Below are 19484 nucleotides of genomic sequence, written 5' to 3' on the forward strand. Positions count from 1 at the left end.
CGCCGTCGGCCTGCGACGCGCAGGCGCGCAGGCGGCCACGCCCCCACGTGACCTGCCATTTGGGTCTGGGCGGGGCCAGGGCGCACGCATGCGGTTTGACAGCGGAAAGCTTCGGAGCGGAGGCCGCTGTACGCGCGTGCGTGCTGGATCATAGTTTTGCCACTGCTTTTGCTTTTATTCGTGAAATAGTTATGAAAATAAAATATTGAATCCACGAAGCAGGACACTGCCAAGATCCACGGTTATGCGCAGATATTCGCTTACTTGGCTCCCGGAGTTTAGCTGGGACATCTCCGGGGAGGAGTGGCTGTTCATGGAGATAGTAATGTTCTCTCACTGAGTTGTGCGAAGAGTGATCCTTTGATCAAAACGGAGCGGTTCAGGCCTTTGAGCTCTTCACCTACGGTCTTTCTAACGACGCACACTCACACATTCAAGCTCAGTGACACCTTAGGGTCGTCCCTTAGATAGGTCATCCCCAAAGATTGCCTCACCTCCCAGATCCCCAGCGAGGATGCTCTCATGAGTAGTTGTTTGATTAAACCCTCCAACCGCCTCACTGCCACTGGTTTTTGTTTTTCCCTTCTTTAAGTGTAGGCTCCTCCTGGTTCCATGTACCTTCTCTGTAGCTCAGATTCCAAGGGTCACACTTTTATTCCAAGACTTTTTTTCCAGAGGATCCCTAGCCAGCCAGTCTGGTCAGTCCAAAGAATGTGGATGGGCATTCCTGAGGTTGTCCTCTAGCTCTACACACACACACACACACACACACACACACACACACACACACACACACACTTCCACAATTAAAGACGTCTCCTAAGGAATTTTCATGAGCAAAAAGGATCGATTACTCTGAAATAAACTTAGAAATTCCCAAACTCTTCCTTAATTTCAACTGATGTTTAAAATTATTTTAAAGTGTCATTTCTAGTCTGTGTGGCACAGTGGCAGAGCACTTATCTAGCACATGTGGCCCAGACTGAGCTTAATATAGAAATGTTTCTTTTGGAGCCAAGACACCATACCTGCATGCACTATGAGAGCATTGTGCGATATGGAGGTCTTTTCTTTTTCTACACCTAGTAACCTAGTAAGCCATGAATTAACTCATAGGGCTGTGCTCCAGCAGCTCAGGCTGTTTCCACAATGAACTTCTTGAATGGAGTGGGGCTAACCCAGGTTCTTTCCTCTTTGTCCTCCTTTGTCTAAAATCATTTCCTTTACTTTAGGAAACCCAGCTTAGAGCCCCAGAGTACTTAACACACTCAACAGATACACATTCTCACAGCAAATATGTTGTTTGCAACAATGCCAACACCAACACTGCAGTCACTCCCACTTTTGCCATGGTAACATTTTGGGGCCATTCTTTACTAAACAGGGCCTATTTCAGTATTTTCTAAAGGTCCTAGAGACCATGTATCAGATATCTCTGTTTTGACAATTTGTTAAATTGCTAAAAGTAGGTTCTGGCCAAAAGGGAGTAAGGTTGGTTGGTTTTTATTTACTCCCTTTGTGTTTGGAGGATGAGTTCAGGGCCTTGCCCATGTTAGGCAACTGTTCTACCACCAAGCTCTGTTCAGGGCCCTAATGAAATCTTCTAACTGTATTAATATAGCTTAAGGTTACAACTTAAAAACACGAAGTCTAAATCATCCAAATACACATTTGCCACTGAAACACAAGTATAATGTTAATAGCCAGGCATGGTGGCACAGGCCTTTAATCTCAACACTCTCAAAGCAGAGGCAAATAGATCCCCAGGAGTTCAGGCCAGTCAGGACTACATGGTTTAACTGTCAAATAAATAACAATATGGGCAGGATGGTGGTGGTGGAACAGACGACACAGCAGTACTTGTTGCTTTTGCTGAGGATTCAATTTCTGGTATCTACATGGAAGCTCACAGCTGTCTAACTCCAGTTCCAGAGGATCTAATGGTCTGTTCTGGTCTCCAGGCATGAATGTGGTGAACATAAATATATGCAAGCTACGCATTCATACACAAAATACTTTTATTTGCATTTATTTATTAGTGTGTGTATGTGTGGGCACAGAATGATGTGACAAACATGTGGAAGTCAGGGGACAAGGTCAGAGAAGGTTCTCAGCTTCAATGAGTCCTGGGAACCAAACCCAACTCAGCTACTACACTTACCCACGAGCCATTTCTCTGCCGTCTTTCTTATATTGGAGACTTGCCAGCCTTGATCTGGCTGACTGAAGATGGACCCTCGATCCTCCTGAGTGCTAGAATTACAGTACTGCTACCACGTCCAGTTTATGGGGTACTAGCTCTTGAAATTCAGGACTTCAAGAATGCTAGACAAGCACCGAGCTACATCAGTGGCCTCAAATTATACAAAACTTCCTAAGAAGTTTTGTTTTATTACATTTACATAGATTCCATAATCCAGTGATATTGACACCCAAGGAATGGAGAGCACAGCAAGGCCCTAGATTTTTCTGTTGTAAATAAATGCTAACACGGAACTTTGGCCTGACTCATCTTTGTTCTATACCATCACTGAGAAACAAGGATGCTTCATGCTTAGAGAGAATTGTCATCCATCCTACTTGGAAACATGAAAAACAGGTCATCCCACCAGGGAATAACCTGCTTAAACAATCTGGGTCATAGTACATATGCCTGTGCCGGTCAGCGAGGCAGCCGGGTTCTGGATCCTGCCTTCCGTGCGTCCTCTCCTGCCTAGTACCATAACACAAGGGCCAGACTTTGTGATCATTCTGAGACTAAGGCCTGCTCTCTACCACTGTTAACAGAGGAAGCGTCTGGCTCTCAAAGAGGAAAGGGAAAGATGGTTAAGTGCAAAGTTGCTGCTCAGAGTGACGGTTACATAGATATTTCCTTTGAGTGGAACACTCCTGGAGAGAGGATTCTTAAGATTCAGGAAGGAGGAGTGATGATGGTTCAGTTGGGTAAAAGCACTTGGCATCAGGTATCAAAGTAGAATAGAAATATTATAGCAATGTAAGCAACTGATATGCTTAAATGTGATATACCTAGTGCTATGTATCAATTTCTTTAATGTTCTCTAAATGTTTAGTGTTTTTTGTAAGGTATTCCTTTACTTACATGTATTTGCCTGTATGTTAATGTGCACCACATATGTGCAAGAATCCTCAGAGGCAAGAAAAGGGTCCCCTAGAACTGAGATTACTACCTTACATATGATGCTGGGAACGAACAGGGGTCCTCTGCAGGAGCAACAAGTGCAAACCATTAAGCCAACCCCTAAAATTTATTTTACTTATTGAGACAGGGTCTCACTGTGTGGCCTCTGCCCAGAAACTGGAATTAAAGGTGTGCACAACCTTATTTGGCTGGTTAATGTGTACAGGATGTGTGGACACATAAAAAATGGAGGTCAAATGATAATCTGGAAAGTTGGTCCTTTCCTCCCTTCATGTGCATCCAGAGAATCAAATCTGGCTACAAAATAGAGATAATCTCTTATGCTGAATAGAAGCATCACCTGTCAATAAAACACAAATTGGCCAATGAGCTGAGGCAAGATGAAAAGGTGGGACACCTGGTAGAGAAAGGAGTTGGGGAGGAAAAGTCAGGTACGGGAGCGAGAGATTTTGCCCCAAACTTGAGGAGACAGATACACAAAACTGAGGAAACCAGCATGTGGCATGCTAAGAATAGAATACACAGGATTATTGTGATACGAGCTAGTCAGCAACAGAGCTAAAGCCATTGGCCTAGGCAGTTATTCATATATAAGGAGTCTCAGTCATTTCCAAAACAAAGTGAATGGGTGGAAAAACACAAGGTTACAGACAGCATTGAAAAGTCTTCTAAGTGTCCTGGTAGTTATGAATTTGGAGAGGGGAGGGTTTACTACCACTAAGTTACACCCCAACTGTGTCTCTACATCTTTGATTTTTTAGGCTGATTTTCATTAATTTTTTGTCACCCTTTAATCTTTGATAGTTTCAGTGAGTGGCATCAGAGTCTAATTTGTGCAAGATTTCTTTTTGGAAGTACACATACATTGTCTAAAAAGTGTCAGCAAAAGCTGGTTATCTCCTGTAGGACAGCAGAAACTCAAAAAGGATTTTCAGGTATGTAATTAGGCATGCCTTCCCTTCTGCTAGCCCTTTAGTTGCAGGAGTTGAGGTGGGGCAGCCAAGTTTGTTGTTGCTAAGGTCAAACTCCATGCACAAGCCTCAAACTTTTCCGACATTGCTGACATGCACGCTGAGTGGGTGTCTCTTGCTGTGCCCTGCAGCCTTGTGCCGCCATCTTCAGAGGCTCTGTCCTTGGTATTGCCATCAGCATATATCACTCAATGCTTATGTGCTTAGCACTGGTAGGGTCTAGAGTGCTGTGCTGAGTCCACCTCAGTCTTCAGGCACTGTGTCCCTGGGACTTAAGAGTGTGGTGAAGTCCCCCACTCCCAGCTAGAATTCTAGACCCAGTAGGCATTTCTGTTCCTGCTGAGGAGTGGTTTTGTGTTCTTTCAGTTGAGTAAAAACTCTGTTGCCCTAACCTCCAATTTTGGGCTTTTGTGTGGAGGGACAAAGAATGGTGATGATTTCAACTTTTTAAAGAGATATTCAGTACTTGCTGTGGTTTATAGTGAGAACAGGAGGAGTAACCCTTGCAGTGCCAGGGACCCCTCCCATCATCTTTCACCTGTGTTCACATTAGTTCTCAAATCACTGGCTCTCTCTGCTTCTACCTCTGCTCCTCAGAAGAAAGTTTAGGACAAACCTGAAGTCAAGGAAGACGACAACATAAGAGACTGTTAGCTGCTGCAGTAACAGAAGCACCAGGATAGTAGCCTGCACAAGAAATTTTGGCAGTTGGAATAGTTGGAAAAAATGTATTCAAAATAAATATCCATTTATTAAAATTTAGTTTATGTTTTAACCAGTGAGACAGTGTTACATGTACATAGGTCTACTATGTTAACAATAAAACATATCAAAACAACATGCACAAAGTCATTTTTCATTGTTAGCCATCATTACTTTTCATAGAAAGTGTTTAGTGCTTCTAAACTTATCCTGTTCCCAACACTACCATCCCCACATTTTACCATCACTAGTTCTTTATTGTGACACTCTGGCTGGTCAGATCAATCTTCACCATCTCCACGATGGCTGCATGTTCTCAACAGCTGACCCAGTGATGGATCTATGTTAGCTTCTCCCCATTCTCTTAGAGTTGGCTGATTTTTGTTGGTGTCTTTTTAAAGAAAGCTTTTAACATTTGAATGTCTTACAATTTTACCAATTATAATGTATTAACTAAGTTATAAAGTGGAAACACATGTAATGACTTCTCCAATAAACATTACACCACTAGGCTGCAGATGCTCTCTGTGCGGCAGGATTTCCTTTTGTTCTGGCCAGGAAACCTCAAACTCAGAACTGCTTTCAACTGTTGGAAAAGAAGAATTATGTGAGGTGTATGGGGGCAGTTGTAATCCTTGCACTGAGGAGGCTGATATAGGATTTCTGCAAGGGCTAAAACCCTGTCAAAAAACAGAGGCTAGAGAAGGCTCATTGGCTAGGAGCTCTCATATTGCTTTTTTGAAGGACCGGATTTTAATTCCTAGTATCCACTTTGGGCACCCACATTCATGTGCACATTCTGACACACACAGTTAAAAATAAACCTTTTAAAAATGATCATAAAACACAAAATTTCTCTGGTAAATATATATATATATAATGTTCTGTATCCACTCAATCAAGAACTGAAAGTCCCCTAAGAAAAAAATATTAGCGTTGGACTGAAAGACAACTTCTGTCATTTTTTCCCTAAATAAGAGCATAGTTGCCAGGTGCTGGTGCTGCATGTCTTTAATGCCAGCACTTGGGAGGCGGGGGCAGATATGAATCTGTGACTTTGAGGTCAGCCTGATCTACAGAGCGAGCGAATTCCAGGATGGCTAGGACTACACAGGGAAACCCTGTTTTGAAACCACCCCCTCAAAAAAAAAAAAAAAATCCACATGATATTACATTGTATTTAGACATTATCCAGAGGTGACTTAAAAGTATGTGGTAATTGTATGAGATTAACTCCAATGCCATTTTACAGAAGGAACTTAAGGTTGGGTAGATTCTGATATCTGGGGGTACAGTGGGGTTCTAGAACAAATCCTACTTGGATACAAGGGACAAATGATTATATTTCATGCAACTTATGATTTTAAGATACTTCAAGTGATTAAGGGCCTTGAGTTTCCGCTGAGATAGCATGGTTGATAACACTATGGGTCTTGATTCTTCACTGCCTTATAAGACAAAGTATCATATCCTTTGCTATATTATATTACGTCCAATAAGCTCTCCCAACATGAGATGCATACATCCTTCTCACCAATGATGGGCTTGACTGATGACTTGTGCCACATGTCTGTGACTTCATCTGGTTCACCATGGAGAACAGGTCCCGGGTAGTTAGTTTAAACATGTGATTCAGAAGGAACCACCTGGGAACAGATGCCCAATACTTGAGGATAAATCCTAGTCCAGAGCAACTGCCCTAGGAGGCTATGAGTCAAGGCAATGAAGTGGGAGCAAAGGCAAGAGAAAGACAGTCCGTTAGGGGCTCAGGGCTTCCTTGAAAACATAGCTGTTGTTCCGTATCACTCACGAAACAGAATGAAGGCATGGGATAGTTTAAGAACCTTTTCTAGTAGGATTTCCTGTGCTAGCTTAATGCTATTTGCCAGAGGCAATTATAGTTAATACTTTTGTTTTCTTCCAGATGTTTTCCCAGAGGCAGCCTCTACAAATATCAGGGAACTGTTTCAGTTTGTAACTTGAAAGGTCCCAAGGTGGGGGTCTCTGTCTCTGCCTGTCTGTCTCCATCCTCTGAGGCTCATTTGTATCTGGTCTTCAGTATGCACTTGTTCTTCAGGATAAATTCTATCTTCCTTTGAAAGGTGGGGATTTCCCTTTTTTCTTTAATATGAGCCTTCTGTTTTAAAGTAAATTGTGGTATGCTATTGGCATTAAGGGAAATGTGAGTGCCTTTATAAATTAGTCCCCTCTACCATGTTGACTGGAAATCTTTAATTTTCCTACATAATTGATGAACTCATTTATTTCAGTGCTAGAGAATCCAGAGCCTTACACATGCCAGGCTTCAAAAAATAAGGTACAATCCACAATATTTTCTAGGCATGAAAAAACAGACCAGCTAGAATTATTCCATATATACAACCTTAATTTTCGCTGTATTATTTGATATTTCTACATAGTTCATACCTAATCTCTCACCCCAAGTTGTTGAGGACAGAGCCAGATTCATGAACCGACATCCTTGTTGAGTGACACCTTGTACAGGACAGCCAGGGCTAGGTAGAGTGCATACAACTGTAATCTCAGCACTGGGGAGTTGAGAAATGCTTACAGGCAAGTTCCAGGTCTGCCTGAGCTACATGTTACATTCTAAGACAACCTGGGTTAGGCCTCTGCTACAAATGTAAGAAACAGACTGGCCATTCTAGAGGAGCTGATGTGGAGGGCTCAGGGCAAGGGCAATTTCATGGTGGCAAAGGAGAATCCCTACGACTATGGCCAGAGTGACAGCATCAGACAAAAGAGTAGGAAAAACAGCAAAAAGCCATTCTGGGCTTTGGGGAAATTAGAAACCTGGCTGACCTGGTAGACGCCTGCCAGGCTTTCTTTTTTAGTGAACGTGCCGCTTCTATCTTCTAAAAACACATTTTTTCAAAGATCTACAGCCTTCCTATAGATACCTTATTGTGCATACTGTACATAGTAAAGGAGACACCATCTGCTCCTAGTCTACTATAGTCTAAAACTTCAGTGGGCACTCACACTTGGCATCTAATCTGAACAAGCAGGTACTTTTTACTTCAGTCCCTCTACCCCTGAGACAGGGTTTCTCTGTGTAGCCCTGGCTGTCCTAGAATTCACTTCATTGGAGACCAGTCTGACCTCAAAAAAATCCACCTGGGTCTGCCTCCAGAGTGTTGGGAGTAAAGGTTCACACCACTTCAGTCTTATAAAGTACTGGAACTTTTGGGACAGGAGAGATTGTGACCAAGAGGGCAAATAGGGGCCTGTCCCCAAGTAATGAAGAACCAACTTTGCATGTCCTTCTCTGGATCAGTTATGGCTTTCCTATGTCTTAGGGCATGCTGGTAATATCTTACAACAAAGTCACTTGTGAAGGTTCTATTTAACAAGCAGGGCATCTGCAGTTCTGCTGGGTCAGTTCTTGGAAATGGTTAAATTTCTCACAGGGTCAAAGAAAGGCTACAAAGTCTATGTAATATGTGCTGCCCTACAATGAGTTCCAGAACCCAAGGACGTTCTGATGCTCTCTATGTACATCTTATCTAGAGAACAGTCGGACTTTATATTACTACATATACAGGTATTTAGCAGATCTGTTGGTGTTAAGGCCAGCCTGGTCTACATAACAGTTTCACAGCCAGAACTAGAGAAACCCTACTTCAAACAAGAACAAAACCACACACCCACACACAAATACCACCCCCCCCAATCTGTGTTTCAATTTTACCAAATTAGTTGAGATTATCTTTAGCCACTTCTTCCCTAAGGCTCCTTAAATAAACATTTTCTTGTCCTATTGATCCAGCCTAGCCTGTGGTTTATAATTACAGCTACAAACCCGAGAAGGCTCTGAGATGCCCCCTGCCGTGATATTTCTGGCCATTTAGTAAGCACTGTTATTCCATTCAGCCTTCTTCATTTCTGGGAGATAATGGCCTACCTGTATTTTAGAAAAAGGGTTTTAGTAAGACACGCAGGGTCAACAGTGAGATGACTTGCATGTGTGAGAGACAGACAATGACATCAACTCAAAATCACAAGAAAAATTCAAGTGGCACAAAAAGAAAGAAATGCAGTAGTAGAATCAAGGCGAGGAGCCCTCAGATGGGCAGGTCATGAAGATCCAAGTTTTCAGACCTTATTTCTGAGAAAAAAAGTGTTACCCTAATTTAATTTCTTCTTTAAACAAAAAAAAAAAAAAAAAAGGTTCTTGATGGGCACTGAGGTGCATGCCTTTAATCTCAGCACTCAGGAGGCAGTATTTGAGGCCTGCCTGGACTACAAAATGAGTTCTGGGACAGCCACAGCTGTTACTGTTATTAAAGATCTGACCCCACCCCCACCAATCAGAACAACTGTAGCCATTTTGTTTGTAACATGCCTGCCAGCTACTGACAGAGACTTGACTCAGAACATGACCATGGTAACCACATCCCCAGTTATGTTCTGAGGTTTGTTAATCCTAAGAAATTCCACAAAGCTTTATTTATGCAGAACCCATCAGGTTAAAGGTCAATATTAATTGTTGTGTCTAAAATGGCTGACAGGAGAGCAGCACTTCCTGCACCTACGTATGAGCTCACTGTGGTTTTTGCTAAATTAACAGAAAAAAAAAAAAAAAAAAAAAAAAAAGTCCCTTGATACTTCTGAGCTATGCCCCTAGTCTGATCAGTATTAGAGTGTGTGTTCAAGAAACCATCCCTGTCTGACTGAGTTTGGTGTTCCTATGTTTTGAGAAGCAACTTCTTGACCATGACTGTTACACAGAAAAAACATGTCTCCAAAAAAAAAAAAGGGGGGGGGTGGTCCTAGAAGTCAGCTTCTTTAACACAAATGACCTATAACTAGGAACATCCCTTAAACTGCAACACCAAGAAGAAAATACCAGCAGGAAGGCAGGCAAGGGTCGTGACACACTCACATCTAAGTATGACAGAAAACCTGCTGTGGGAAGTTGTAGCTGATGATGACAAAACTACAGTTCCCGGATTTTCCCAGTCAGTCAATTCTAATTCTATTGGATCTAAGTCCTACTTTTCAGTCTCAGTAATCTCCAAGTCAGGGAGGTAAAATCCTATGCAGTGAACACTTTATAAAGCAAATGAGAAATTTAACACCAGCATTCTCCAGTTCTTATAACTATGTCTTAATGAGAAACAAACATGCCCTGGTCAGTGTGTGAGCTGTTTCATGCACTGTCAGTCCTTTATGGTGGTATGCATTTAAGCTGCCTAATATGTTCCCAACAAGCTCATCAGTACACACAGAGTTCACATCTGTAAGACTGCAAAATGGCCTCCACAGCCGTGCTCCCTTCACGGTTCACTGCCCACAGGGATCATAACACTGCTCATCACAAGGAAAATCCCTAAACATGTTCTCATAGGCATTTTAAACCAAGAACTAACTAACCTTCACCATCAGAGAAATTAACAAATGCCAGAAACTTGACACACATTCTCCCTTCCCTCCCAAGCAGAGTGGCCCTAGGTTGACCAGATGTGACTAACTCAGAAAACACGTAATGTGTGAGACAGGGGCATGAATGAAAAGGACGCTCCCTTACACTGCACATCAATGCCAAAACTTCAGAGTTCCTCCACCAATATTAAATTTCTCCCACCTAACATCTCCACCAACCCAGTATTAAGTTCAAATCCTATGAAAACTAAGTCATCTTTTATTACACACGGTGTCGGTTGGAGAAGCATATTGCTCAGGCTGCATGGACATTTCATTGATTTAAACGTTTTTATTTTAAAAAAAAAATTAAAGACCTTCATGGCACAACTTCTTCCCAGCACAGTTATGTCTTAGTCATACCAATTACAATACAATCACAACCAATAAATCAAGGTGGGGAATTCTGACTTTAAACTTAAAAGAGGGAAAGGGCACACTTCAAAACAAAGTTAAAAAATACTTTCAGAGTAACTGCCAACACAGCTGTTTTATATTGGCATCTATCCCGCCATCAATAGACACAGGAAGTGCTGAGAAATAGTGTCCCAATACAAGGTGTACAGATGAGGTAATTTACAACACAGAAGTTGTTACTCTGTAAACCCTGACCCTCCCTACCCCCCCACCCATTCAGATCTTTTAAAACTTTCCACATTTCTGCAGTGACTCCTTTTGTTTTTTTAAGCTCCGGTTTATTTTAAAGGCTCGTGGGCGGCACTCCAGAGTCCTCTGCACTCACCCTCAGCTCTTGCACACGTCTGATGTGTGAGGAGGCCCAGTTAGTTACCTACAGCTGTCCACACCAGCCTCAGACACACCTATATGTCTGAACTGTGAGCAGGGTGTGTGAGTCCTGATCACAACTTTCCTTTCCACCTCCAAAGAAAAAATTCATCAGTCTAAGTGTCTTGTTTCAAATCATGATCCAGTGCAAACATGATCACAAACTGCATCTCTGGCACGCCTGGTGCTTTCAGCTCTGCACAAACCCAACTTGGCAACCCTCACAGCACGCTAGGGCACACAAGAATCAAGTACAATAAATAGTCACTGCAAGTGGCCAAAAAGAAGAAAAATCACTCTGTAGTTCGGTTTTCTTTTCAGCTCTCTCTATGGTTGAGAAACATTAAGAAAAGCATTAGTATCCTCTACTTTTATCATTACATTCGCTAAAGCCACCACCTTGATAAAATTACTAAAGCCAAGATGGGTTACAAAGTTAGGTAAGTTAATTAAATTCAACTCCCCAAACAATTATGTTTCATCTATGATGCCAGGTGAGAAAGGCTTATGAATCTATAAAGGTAGGAGAATGGGGAACTAAGACTTTAGGCCTTAAAATATGTTGGAAGATTTTTTTCCTAGTCCCCACAGGCAGCTACTGTAATGAAATAACAGGAGAAAATACAGAGCTGATGTTTTGCTATTGTGCTTAAAAAACTAGGCTTCCTCAGTGAAGCACCTGATAAACTTAGGTGGTTGGATTACAGTGGAAAGTCCACTTTATACACACAAACACACAAAAACTGGCGACTTTTCCTATCCCCAATCCCTGCAATGCTGAGACACAGAATGAGTTTTATGGCAAAGGATCCTTAATCCCCAGAGATGCTTTGGCTTGTGGTGCTTTTTTAAGGCCTCTCTGCCCTGCCCAGTACCATGGGTCAAATGATGGGTGTATAAAAACGAGGGCCTTGGGAAGCTTCCATGGCATGGGCTGTAGTCCCCTCAGGTTTGAATGTGAGACACCCACCCAGCGAGACCTTTTACACAGGGAACTTAAATCTAACCTTGATAAATAAAACCAAACGTTTATTTACACCAAAGAATTCCAACACTGGATGTTTCACACGTGAAGGACAAAGTATTATATATACACATAGCAAGGGATGGCAGGGCCATAACAAGAGAACTGATAGTTTCCCACAATTACAGGTCTACCATTTCTGGTTCACTGAAGATAGTGGCTCTGCTCCTGCCTCTCAAATACACTTACAACTCTGAGAGCAGGGCTCCTCACTAGATGGCATGTAAAGAAAGGGCAAGGCAGGAAGGAGGAAAGCACAAAGCTTAAAATGAACCCAGTGTGGCCACATCACCCGTTAGCTCCTAAGAGTGCTAGCATGAAACTTATATGGACAATAGTTCTTTTTTAAAAAGCAATAAATTATGCCCACTAACTAACTGACTTCAAAATGGCCAAGTCAAAGAAAACCAAAAAAGATTTTGCCTTCCCTCTCCTACCAGCTATGAAGCACAACATGTCTGGAGATGAAACGGGAAAGACCAAAGTAGGAGCCCAGAAAGAAAACTATGACTAATGGAAATAAAACTAAAATTAAAATCATTTAGGGTTAGGTGAATAAAACATGATTTGTTCAGGAAAAAAAAGCTTTTGGATCTGCCTGCAAGTTGGGTAGACTTTTAACATCTTGATGTAACTAAGCCAGACCCACCTCCACCAGAGACGGAATAAGCCAGGGATGCAGTCCTGGAGAGAAGAGATGAAGTGGCCAGCCAGCAGAAGTGTTTCAGGATGGACTGGGTCCTCCCTACCTTTTCCCTCCCCTCCTCCCTTGATGAACTGCAGTTTATAATCTCTGGAGAAGAACATGAGATATAAGCCCCAAGAGTGTACAATGTGGGGAGAGCAACGTGGGAAGGGGACAAAATTTCCACCCAAACGCATCAGCTGGGACTGAGGCCAGTTTATCTTTGTTCTTTAGTGGTGATAAACTGAATTGGGAAGGGGAGAAAAAATTTTGTCCATGAAATATTCCACCTGTAGGTAATTTTTTCAGGGAATCCCCTGAGTTATGAAAAGTCCAAGTTTAAAAAAAAAGAAAGAAAGAAAATCAGCCTATTTTTTTTTTTATGACTCAACTACTAAATCCACAAGCAACGGTTCAGACACGGTGCTTCTGAAGTGTTCGCACCCCTCCCAACCAGGCGCAAGCTGCATCAAGGAGAGGGTGGACTTCCCCACCTCTGCTCCGGCATCAGAAGATAGATGGGGTCATTACTGCTGAGCGCCAGCGGCAGCTGGAACAGGTATCCCAAGTGAGTTGGCAGCAGCAATCACTGGTGAGCCTGCCAGAGGTCCAAGGGGTGAAGGGGTTGGCACTGAAGAAATCCCTGAAAGAGAAGAGCCGTAAGCCATTGACAGACTGCAAACATAAATCAGAGCTACCAAATCTTCCATGATGTTTTCCCCCAAAGTTAGCACAATGATAATGTTTTCTTTACAGCTTCTCTTGGCCACATTTTGCATGCTTCAAAGTTTAATCTATAGAAGTCCAAGTTAAAAGTTCTAGCGGAGCTAGAGGGATGGCTATGCTTTTGGAGGTCCTGAATTTAATTCCATGTTCACAACCATCTGTAATGGAATCTGACTCAGACACACCAGAAGCACTCATGGACGTGAATAAATGAAACAACCAAGTAAATATTGTAAAAAAAAAAAATACTAAAAGTCATAGAGAATTTAACAGCCAGCTGACAATTATGCAGTTACCACTGGCAGCTCTGCTCTGCACCCCACTTTCTCAAAGGGTGACTTCTGGTGAGACACGGTGAGTAAGCACTTGAAATGTGGCTGCAAGGACTGAGGCCACAACACTACCTTTACACAGTTTTCATTAGATAGCCGTGCGGGCAGTTGCTACCACGCTGAATAGCATAGGGCTTTAACCAACTGTCAAGCTACAATGGTCACTTAGTCGAAAAAGGTGCATTTTTGCCTCTAAGTGATGATCTGTGTTTAGAAATTTTTTTTTCCCATTTGGTTTCTTCTCCATTTTTAATCAAAGCTATGCAGTTTGCCCTCAATCAGCCAGTTCTCCCTCCCTCTCCTTCCCTCATTTCCCCAAAATACAAGACACCCCTCCTATCTGTGTGGTATGTGTTCCAATGCTCCAGAGTTCCTGAGACTATGGATAGTGCCCACCACTATATATGTATAGTCTGTTTTGCTACATACATATATACAATAGATGAATTTAAAACTTAGTCACAATCATAAATAAAGTTCCAAACACAATCTTCACTTTTAGGCAAGAATGCACCTTTCTCCACTAAGTGACCATTGTAGCTTGACAGTTGTTCAAAGACTAATTATAACAAAACTTTTTTTTTAGTTTATTTATTTACTATATATAAGTACACTGTAGCTGTCCTTAGACACACCAGAAGAGAACATCAGCTCTCATTACAGATGGTGTGAGCCACCATGTGGTTGCTGGGATTTGAACTCAGGACCTCTGGAAGATCAGTCAGTGCTCTTAACCACTGAGCCATTTCTCCAGCCCAACAAAACTCTTTTTAAAAATTTATATGGGGCTGGAGAGATGGCTCAGTGGTTAAGAGCACAGTTCCCAGCAACCACATGGTGGCTCACAACCATCTGTAATGAGAGCTAATGCCCTCTTCTGGTGTCTGAAGATAGCTACAATGTACTCACATACATAAAAAATAAAATTATGAAGTTATGAGTTCTCAACAGACACCAAACAAATAGTACTTTTGAATCAAGAGTAAGTAAAACCATGAATGTGGGAGAGTACTGTTCATGGTTCAAAATACAAAAAGTTGAAATGAGTATGTAAGTGAAAAATATCTTTGAGCTATACATGATCCTGTTTCAAAAAGCCAATCACTGCATTTATCCATCCACCCATCCATTCATCCATCCATCCACCCGTCCGTCCGTCTGTCCATCCATCTCTTTGCTCTTCATAGTTTGTTTGGAATTCAAGTCTCTGACAGAACTTTCTGAAGGAGTACTAGAACTTTGAAGGGGAGACACTGTTGGTATTTTACAAGACAGTATCATTAAAAGTATACCCAGAGCATTTAGCAGGACAGATTATATATATACACCCACTGGCCAATGTTTGATCCCCACCATCCATGTAAATCTAGGGTTGGGGAGGAAAAAAAAAGACTTGTCCCTAGGGCTGTCTAACCAGTTAGCCTAACCTAATTGGTAGGTCCCAAGGAGCAAGCCCGTAGCTTGTGGTGCACATGCACACACATAAAATAACTCAACTAAACAAAGTGGATGGCTCCTGAACAATGACATTCGAGGTTGACATCTGGTTTCCACCTAAATGCATGCCAATGTTCTCACACCAACACACACTCACAATTTTACAGAGAAGAAAAGGTATTCAAGAAATCAGGTACAAAAAGGGTACTAAGACTAAGAACAGTAGCTTTCTTCTACTTTCTAAAAGAGAGCTGACCAGTCACCAACCTGACATCATATTGGCGCTGCTGACAGGTGTGCTGCCCCCTGCCATGCTAGTCGAACCCATTCGGGCCTGGTCCTTCACAACAGTGTCTAGAAAACAGATAATAAGGTTGGTTCTGTTATGCTTAATGAACAAAACTAATTCGGAGAAATAAGAGCAGCTATCTTCAATCTTTGCCTTTAATTTAATTTATACTCTGTATCCTAGAACATGAAGTAGCAACTACCTTCACCATGAATCAAATAAGTATTACATAATAAACACCTGGTCTGTACAGACTGTAGCTAAAAACCAACAGTGAATACAATGGCAGGATGATGAGTATTCATTCATCATACAGCTAAGTAAAAATCAAGGTAGCCAAATAGATTTAGGAGACAATACAACTTAACCTGGCCAAGGCAGCAATTTATTATTAGTGAATTGGTCCAGAGCAAAAGACTGAGTGGGCCAAAGGTATTTGCCTGTGTAAGATAGTACATAATCATAAATTTTACTCTTCATCCCATACATGGTTCAGTTATAGTGGAATGGGCAACAGGCTATTAGACTAATTGGAAATCATTTTATTATCTTCAGGGAACAATCCAATAGTAAAACAAACAGTACTGTAAGTCTAGAATGGGTAGGAATAACATCTCACTCACAAAAGCGTAGTTGGCTATATACCCATAAACCTTACAGTTCATACAATAGTAAAACTTGTAAATCTCTCTAGCTCTCGTTAACAAATGATTAGCAAAGGTAGGTCAGATGAGACCTACTCTACCCAACCAGCTCAAACCATCCCCCTTTCCCCTCTTTTAGATAGATTCCTACTTCATAACGCAGCCTAGCTTGGTAGCTACTATATAGCCCAGTCTGATTTGGAACTTGTGAACTTAGTTTAGGTCTCAAGTATAGAGATTATAGGCACAAACCACTGTATAATGAAAACAATGAAATTTCTTTAAAGCATTATCATGTGCCTTTTTAAATTTTGGTAGTACTGTGGATAAAACTGAAGGTCTCACACATACTAGGTTAAGTGGTCTGGCACTGCCTATATACCAAGTCCACTTCCCCAAAGTCTGCATGGCAACTGCTGTCAGTGACCCCCCCATCTGAGGATCAGGATGGGTAAAGTAACTTCTTGGTAGACTAATAGGAACTGATCTATTCCAGGTCTGAGCTAGAACACTCAGTCCAGAACCTTGTTTACAGCATGAACTCTCCCGTCTCATAGTCTACTGGGCAGTGGACTCACAGAAGTAAGGGTGTTCCATGGCCTCTCTTGCAGTGAGCCGTGACTGGTGGTCGTATCGCAGCAGCTTGTCCAGAAAATCCAAGGCCTCGGGGCTGACAAGGTGCTGGTTTTCACTGTGGACAAAGCGTTCCCATCGCTTACGGGAGTGTCTATAAGGCAAAATTAGAAATGAAAAATGGGTCATAGGGTACAGAAGCCTAGCAAACAGTGACAGGGAATAAAATCCAAAGAGCAGCCATGCAGCACTACTTTATTACACAGGGGTAACACTCACAGATAGGAAGTAACTGGCAATGACAGTGCTGCTCTGTGGACTGGCCTGATGCTGCTCGTATTTCTAATGCTAAGACCTGGTTGCCCCAGAGACAGAGTCCACACATAGATGCAAGTGACGCTATGTGACCTGACCCCAAGTTATTTCTGATGCCAACAGCCAATAGCAGGGCAGAAGAAACATACACAGGTTTAATTAAGGGGTCTGGGGGTCTGAGGAGAACCATGAGAGAGAGAAGGTGAGGAGGAAGAGGAAGCTGCCATGGGGTAGGAGTCAAGAAAACATGGCCCTGAGGGCTGGCCAATTGGGAATTAAGAACAGCCCAGATGAAACATAGTAAGTGAAAACTCGGGGTTATTGATAGAAAATAGATTCTAATAGCATAGAGGGTAGATATCTGTCCAGCTCTAGTGCTAAGGTTTATTATAGATACAAAAGTTCTATCTTTTATCCACGTCAAAGGTGGGGTAGAAACCCCAGATTGGGATTAAATATTTCAACAATATTGCTCCAAGGAAAAAACTGGCCTTCTGTCTTTGAAGAAACATACTTCAGGTGATTCTTAGGTTGTCAACGTTCTTGGGCAGCAGACAGGTGGCTGAGCTTGCCAGTGCTCTTCCCCCATCTCCATTCTTGGCAATTCTGCCATTCAGCAGACAAAAAAATGCCTTTACATCAGGAAGCCTATGTCCTCCTCTAAGTGGCCAGTGTGTTCCTACTCTTGTTCATCAGCCCTGCCAGGGAGCTGTCAGTCTACTTCCTTTCCTAGTCCTGCTGCTTATGATGATGTAAACAGTTAACAGAAGAGATCTGAATGTTTGATCCAACTGTATTCTTCTTAGACCCTACATTTATTCCCATCATAAGAACCCTGACTATAACTTTCACATACTCAGGCCTTTCTATGAGGATCTGTTAGATAACCATTCAGTCCAGTGTTATAATGTGTGCTCAAACAGCATCCTATAGCACCAGACCAGACACCTTAGCACTTTTGGCAAAGACAATTAGACAATTGCCAAAACCAGAGACTTTGGGGGTGGGGTAACTTACCTGCCCAAGATATCGTTGAAACGTGGATCTAATTCAATGTTGTACTTGTCAATATAGTCATATAAATCTTCCGTTCCCAGAACCTTGGCTATCCTCACCAACTAATATCAAAGAAAAGAACCCATACCACAAGCATAATATATAACAAGTCAGCAACTAATAAATGAGTTAAATAAATGTTACCCCATAATGCTTAATTCAAATTTTGGTGTGTAGGAGGGGTAAATTCCGTATAAAATTCCTAAATAAACTCAATTAGAAAACGTTAGGAAAAGCCAACTACTTTGCCTGGTTCTTTCTCCCTTTGAAATGACCCCCTAGTGGTCTTTTTTTCCTCATTACAACTCATCAAATGATGATGGCTCTTCTTTTAGATCTTGTCATACACACTTCTGTATCTGTTAGCTCTATTTTCAATTGCTTTTACTGCCAGATTTGCCTTCAGACAGACGATGAGCTATCTGAAGGTACTCCTCTGCACCCTGTACCCCTCAGTCCTGTATGACACTTGACATAAAGCTTTAGGTGATATCAAGACCATCTGGAAATGGAGTTACAGGTGTTCATGGGTCAAATAATGTGGGTACTGGAAACTGTGCCCATGTCCTCTTCAAGAGCAACAAGCCTTCTTGGTGTCTAAGCTGTCAATCCAGTCTCTGTGTTTGTATTCTACTGAGCAATTTACATGCTCATTTCACAAAGAAGCAAGAGCAAACACTAAAAGGATGTACGCACATACAGAAGGTGGTGGTGCACGCCTCTAATCCCAGCACTTGAGAGACTGAGGCAGGCAGGCAAGTCTCTCTGAGTTTGAGGTCAGCCTGGTTTATAAATCAAATTCTAGGGCAGCCAGCGTTTTTGTTACACAGACTCTAACTTGGCACCCTACCACCACCACCAAAAAAGATTAAATCTAGCTGTCTCAGGAAGTAGAGAACGGTCAGGTATTACGGACTGTGAACTGGGCTGGGCAGGTGAAGTGTGTGTGGCAACTGTACTTTATATCAATTTTTTTTGATGCCATTTGTCTCCCAGGTGCTAGGACTAAAGAAATGCACAACCACATCTGGATAGGTTTTTAAATTTTTAAAATATTGTACCCCAGGCTGGCTTGGAACTTACCAGGTAGCCCAGACCCACTGAAGTTTCTAATGAGTTTCCAGATCTGGCCATCTTTACACTAGGTCAGTAAATTTCTTAATGGGAGTAACATGTTATCACCTGATCATAATTGTCATGTCCATGGAAAAATGGCTCCTTCCGGAAGATCATACTTGCCAGCATACAACCCAAGCTCCACATATCCAAACTATAATCGTACATCTGTATTAAAGAAAACATCATTATCACATATACATTCCCATGCTTGTCATTTATG

The 19484-nt window shown here is 42.0% G+C and overlaps 1 protein-coding gene across 6 annotated transcripts in view; it reads right to left on the minus strand.

The window, feature by feature from the left end:
- Window positions 1–10546: 10546 nt before the first annotated feature.
- Window positions 10547–19484, minus strand: part of CSNK2A1 (casein kinase 2 alpha 1) — a 41581-nt gene continuing 32643 nt past the window's right edge. For all 6 annotated transcript variants that reach the window (XM_080925398.1, XM_080925394.1, XM_080925395.1 and 3 more), the window contains 5 exons: window positions 19328–19429; window positions 18107–18207; window positions 16780–16928; window positions 15536–15622; window positions 10547–13416 (listed from right to left, as the gene is read on the minus strand). In XM_080925398.1, coding sequence (XP_080781524.1) covers window positions 13301–13416; window positions 15536–15622; window positions 16780–16928; window positions 18107–18207; window positions 19328–19429 — 555 coding nt within the window. In that variant the 3' untranslated portion in view covers window positions 10547–13300. The remainder of the gene's footprint in view (window positions 13417–15535; window positions 15623–16779; window positions 16929–18106; window positions 18208–19327; window positions 19430–19484) is intronic.

This window comes from Micromys minutus (genome assembly GCF_963924665.1).
Source record: "Micromys minutus genome assembly, chromosome: 11".
Taxonomy (NCBI): domain Eukaryota; kingdom Metazoa; phylum Chordata; class Mammalia; order Rodentia; family Muridae; genus Micromys; species Micromys minutus.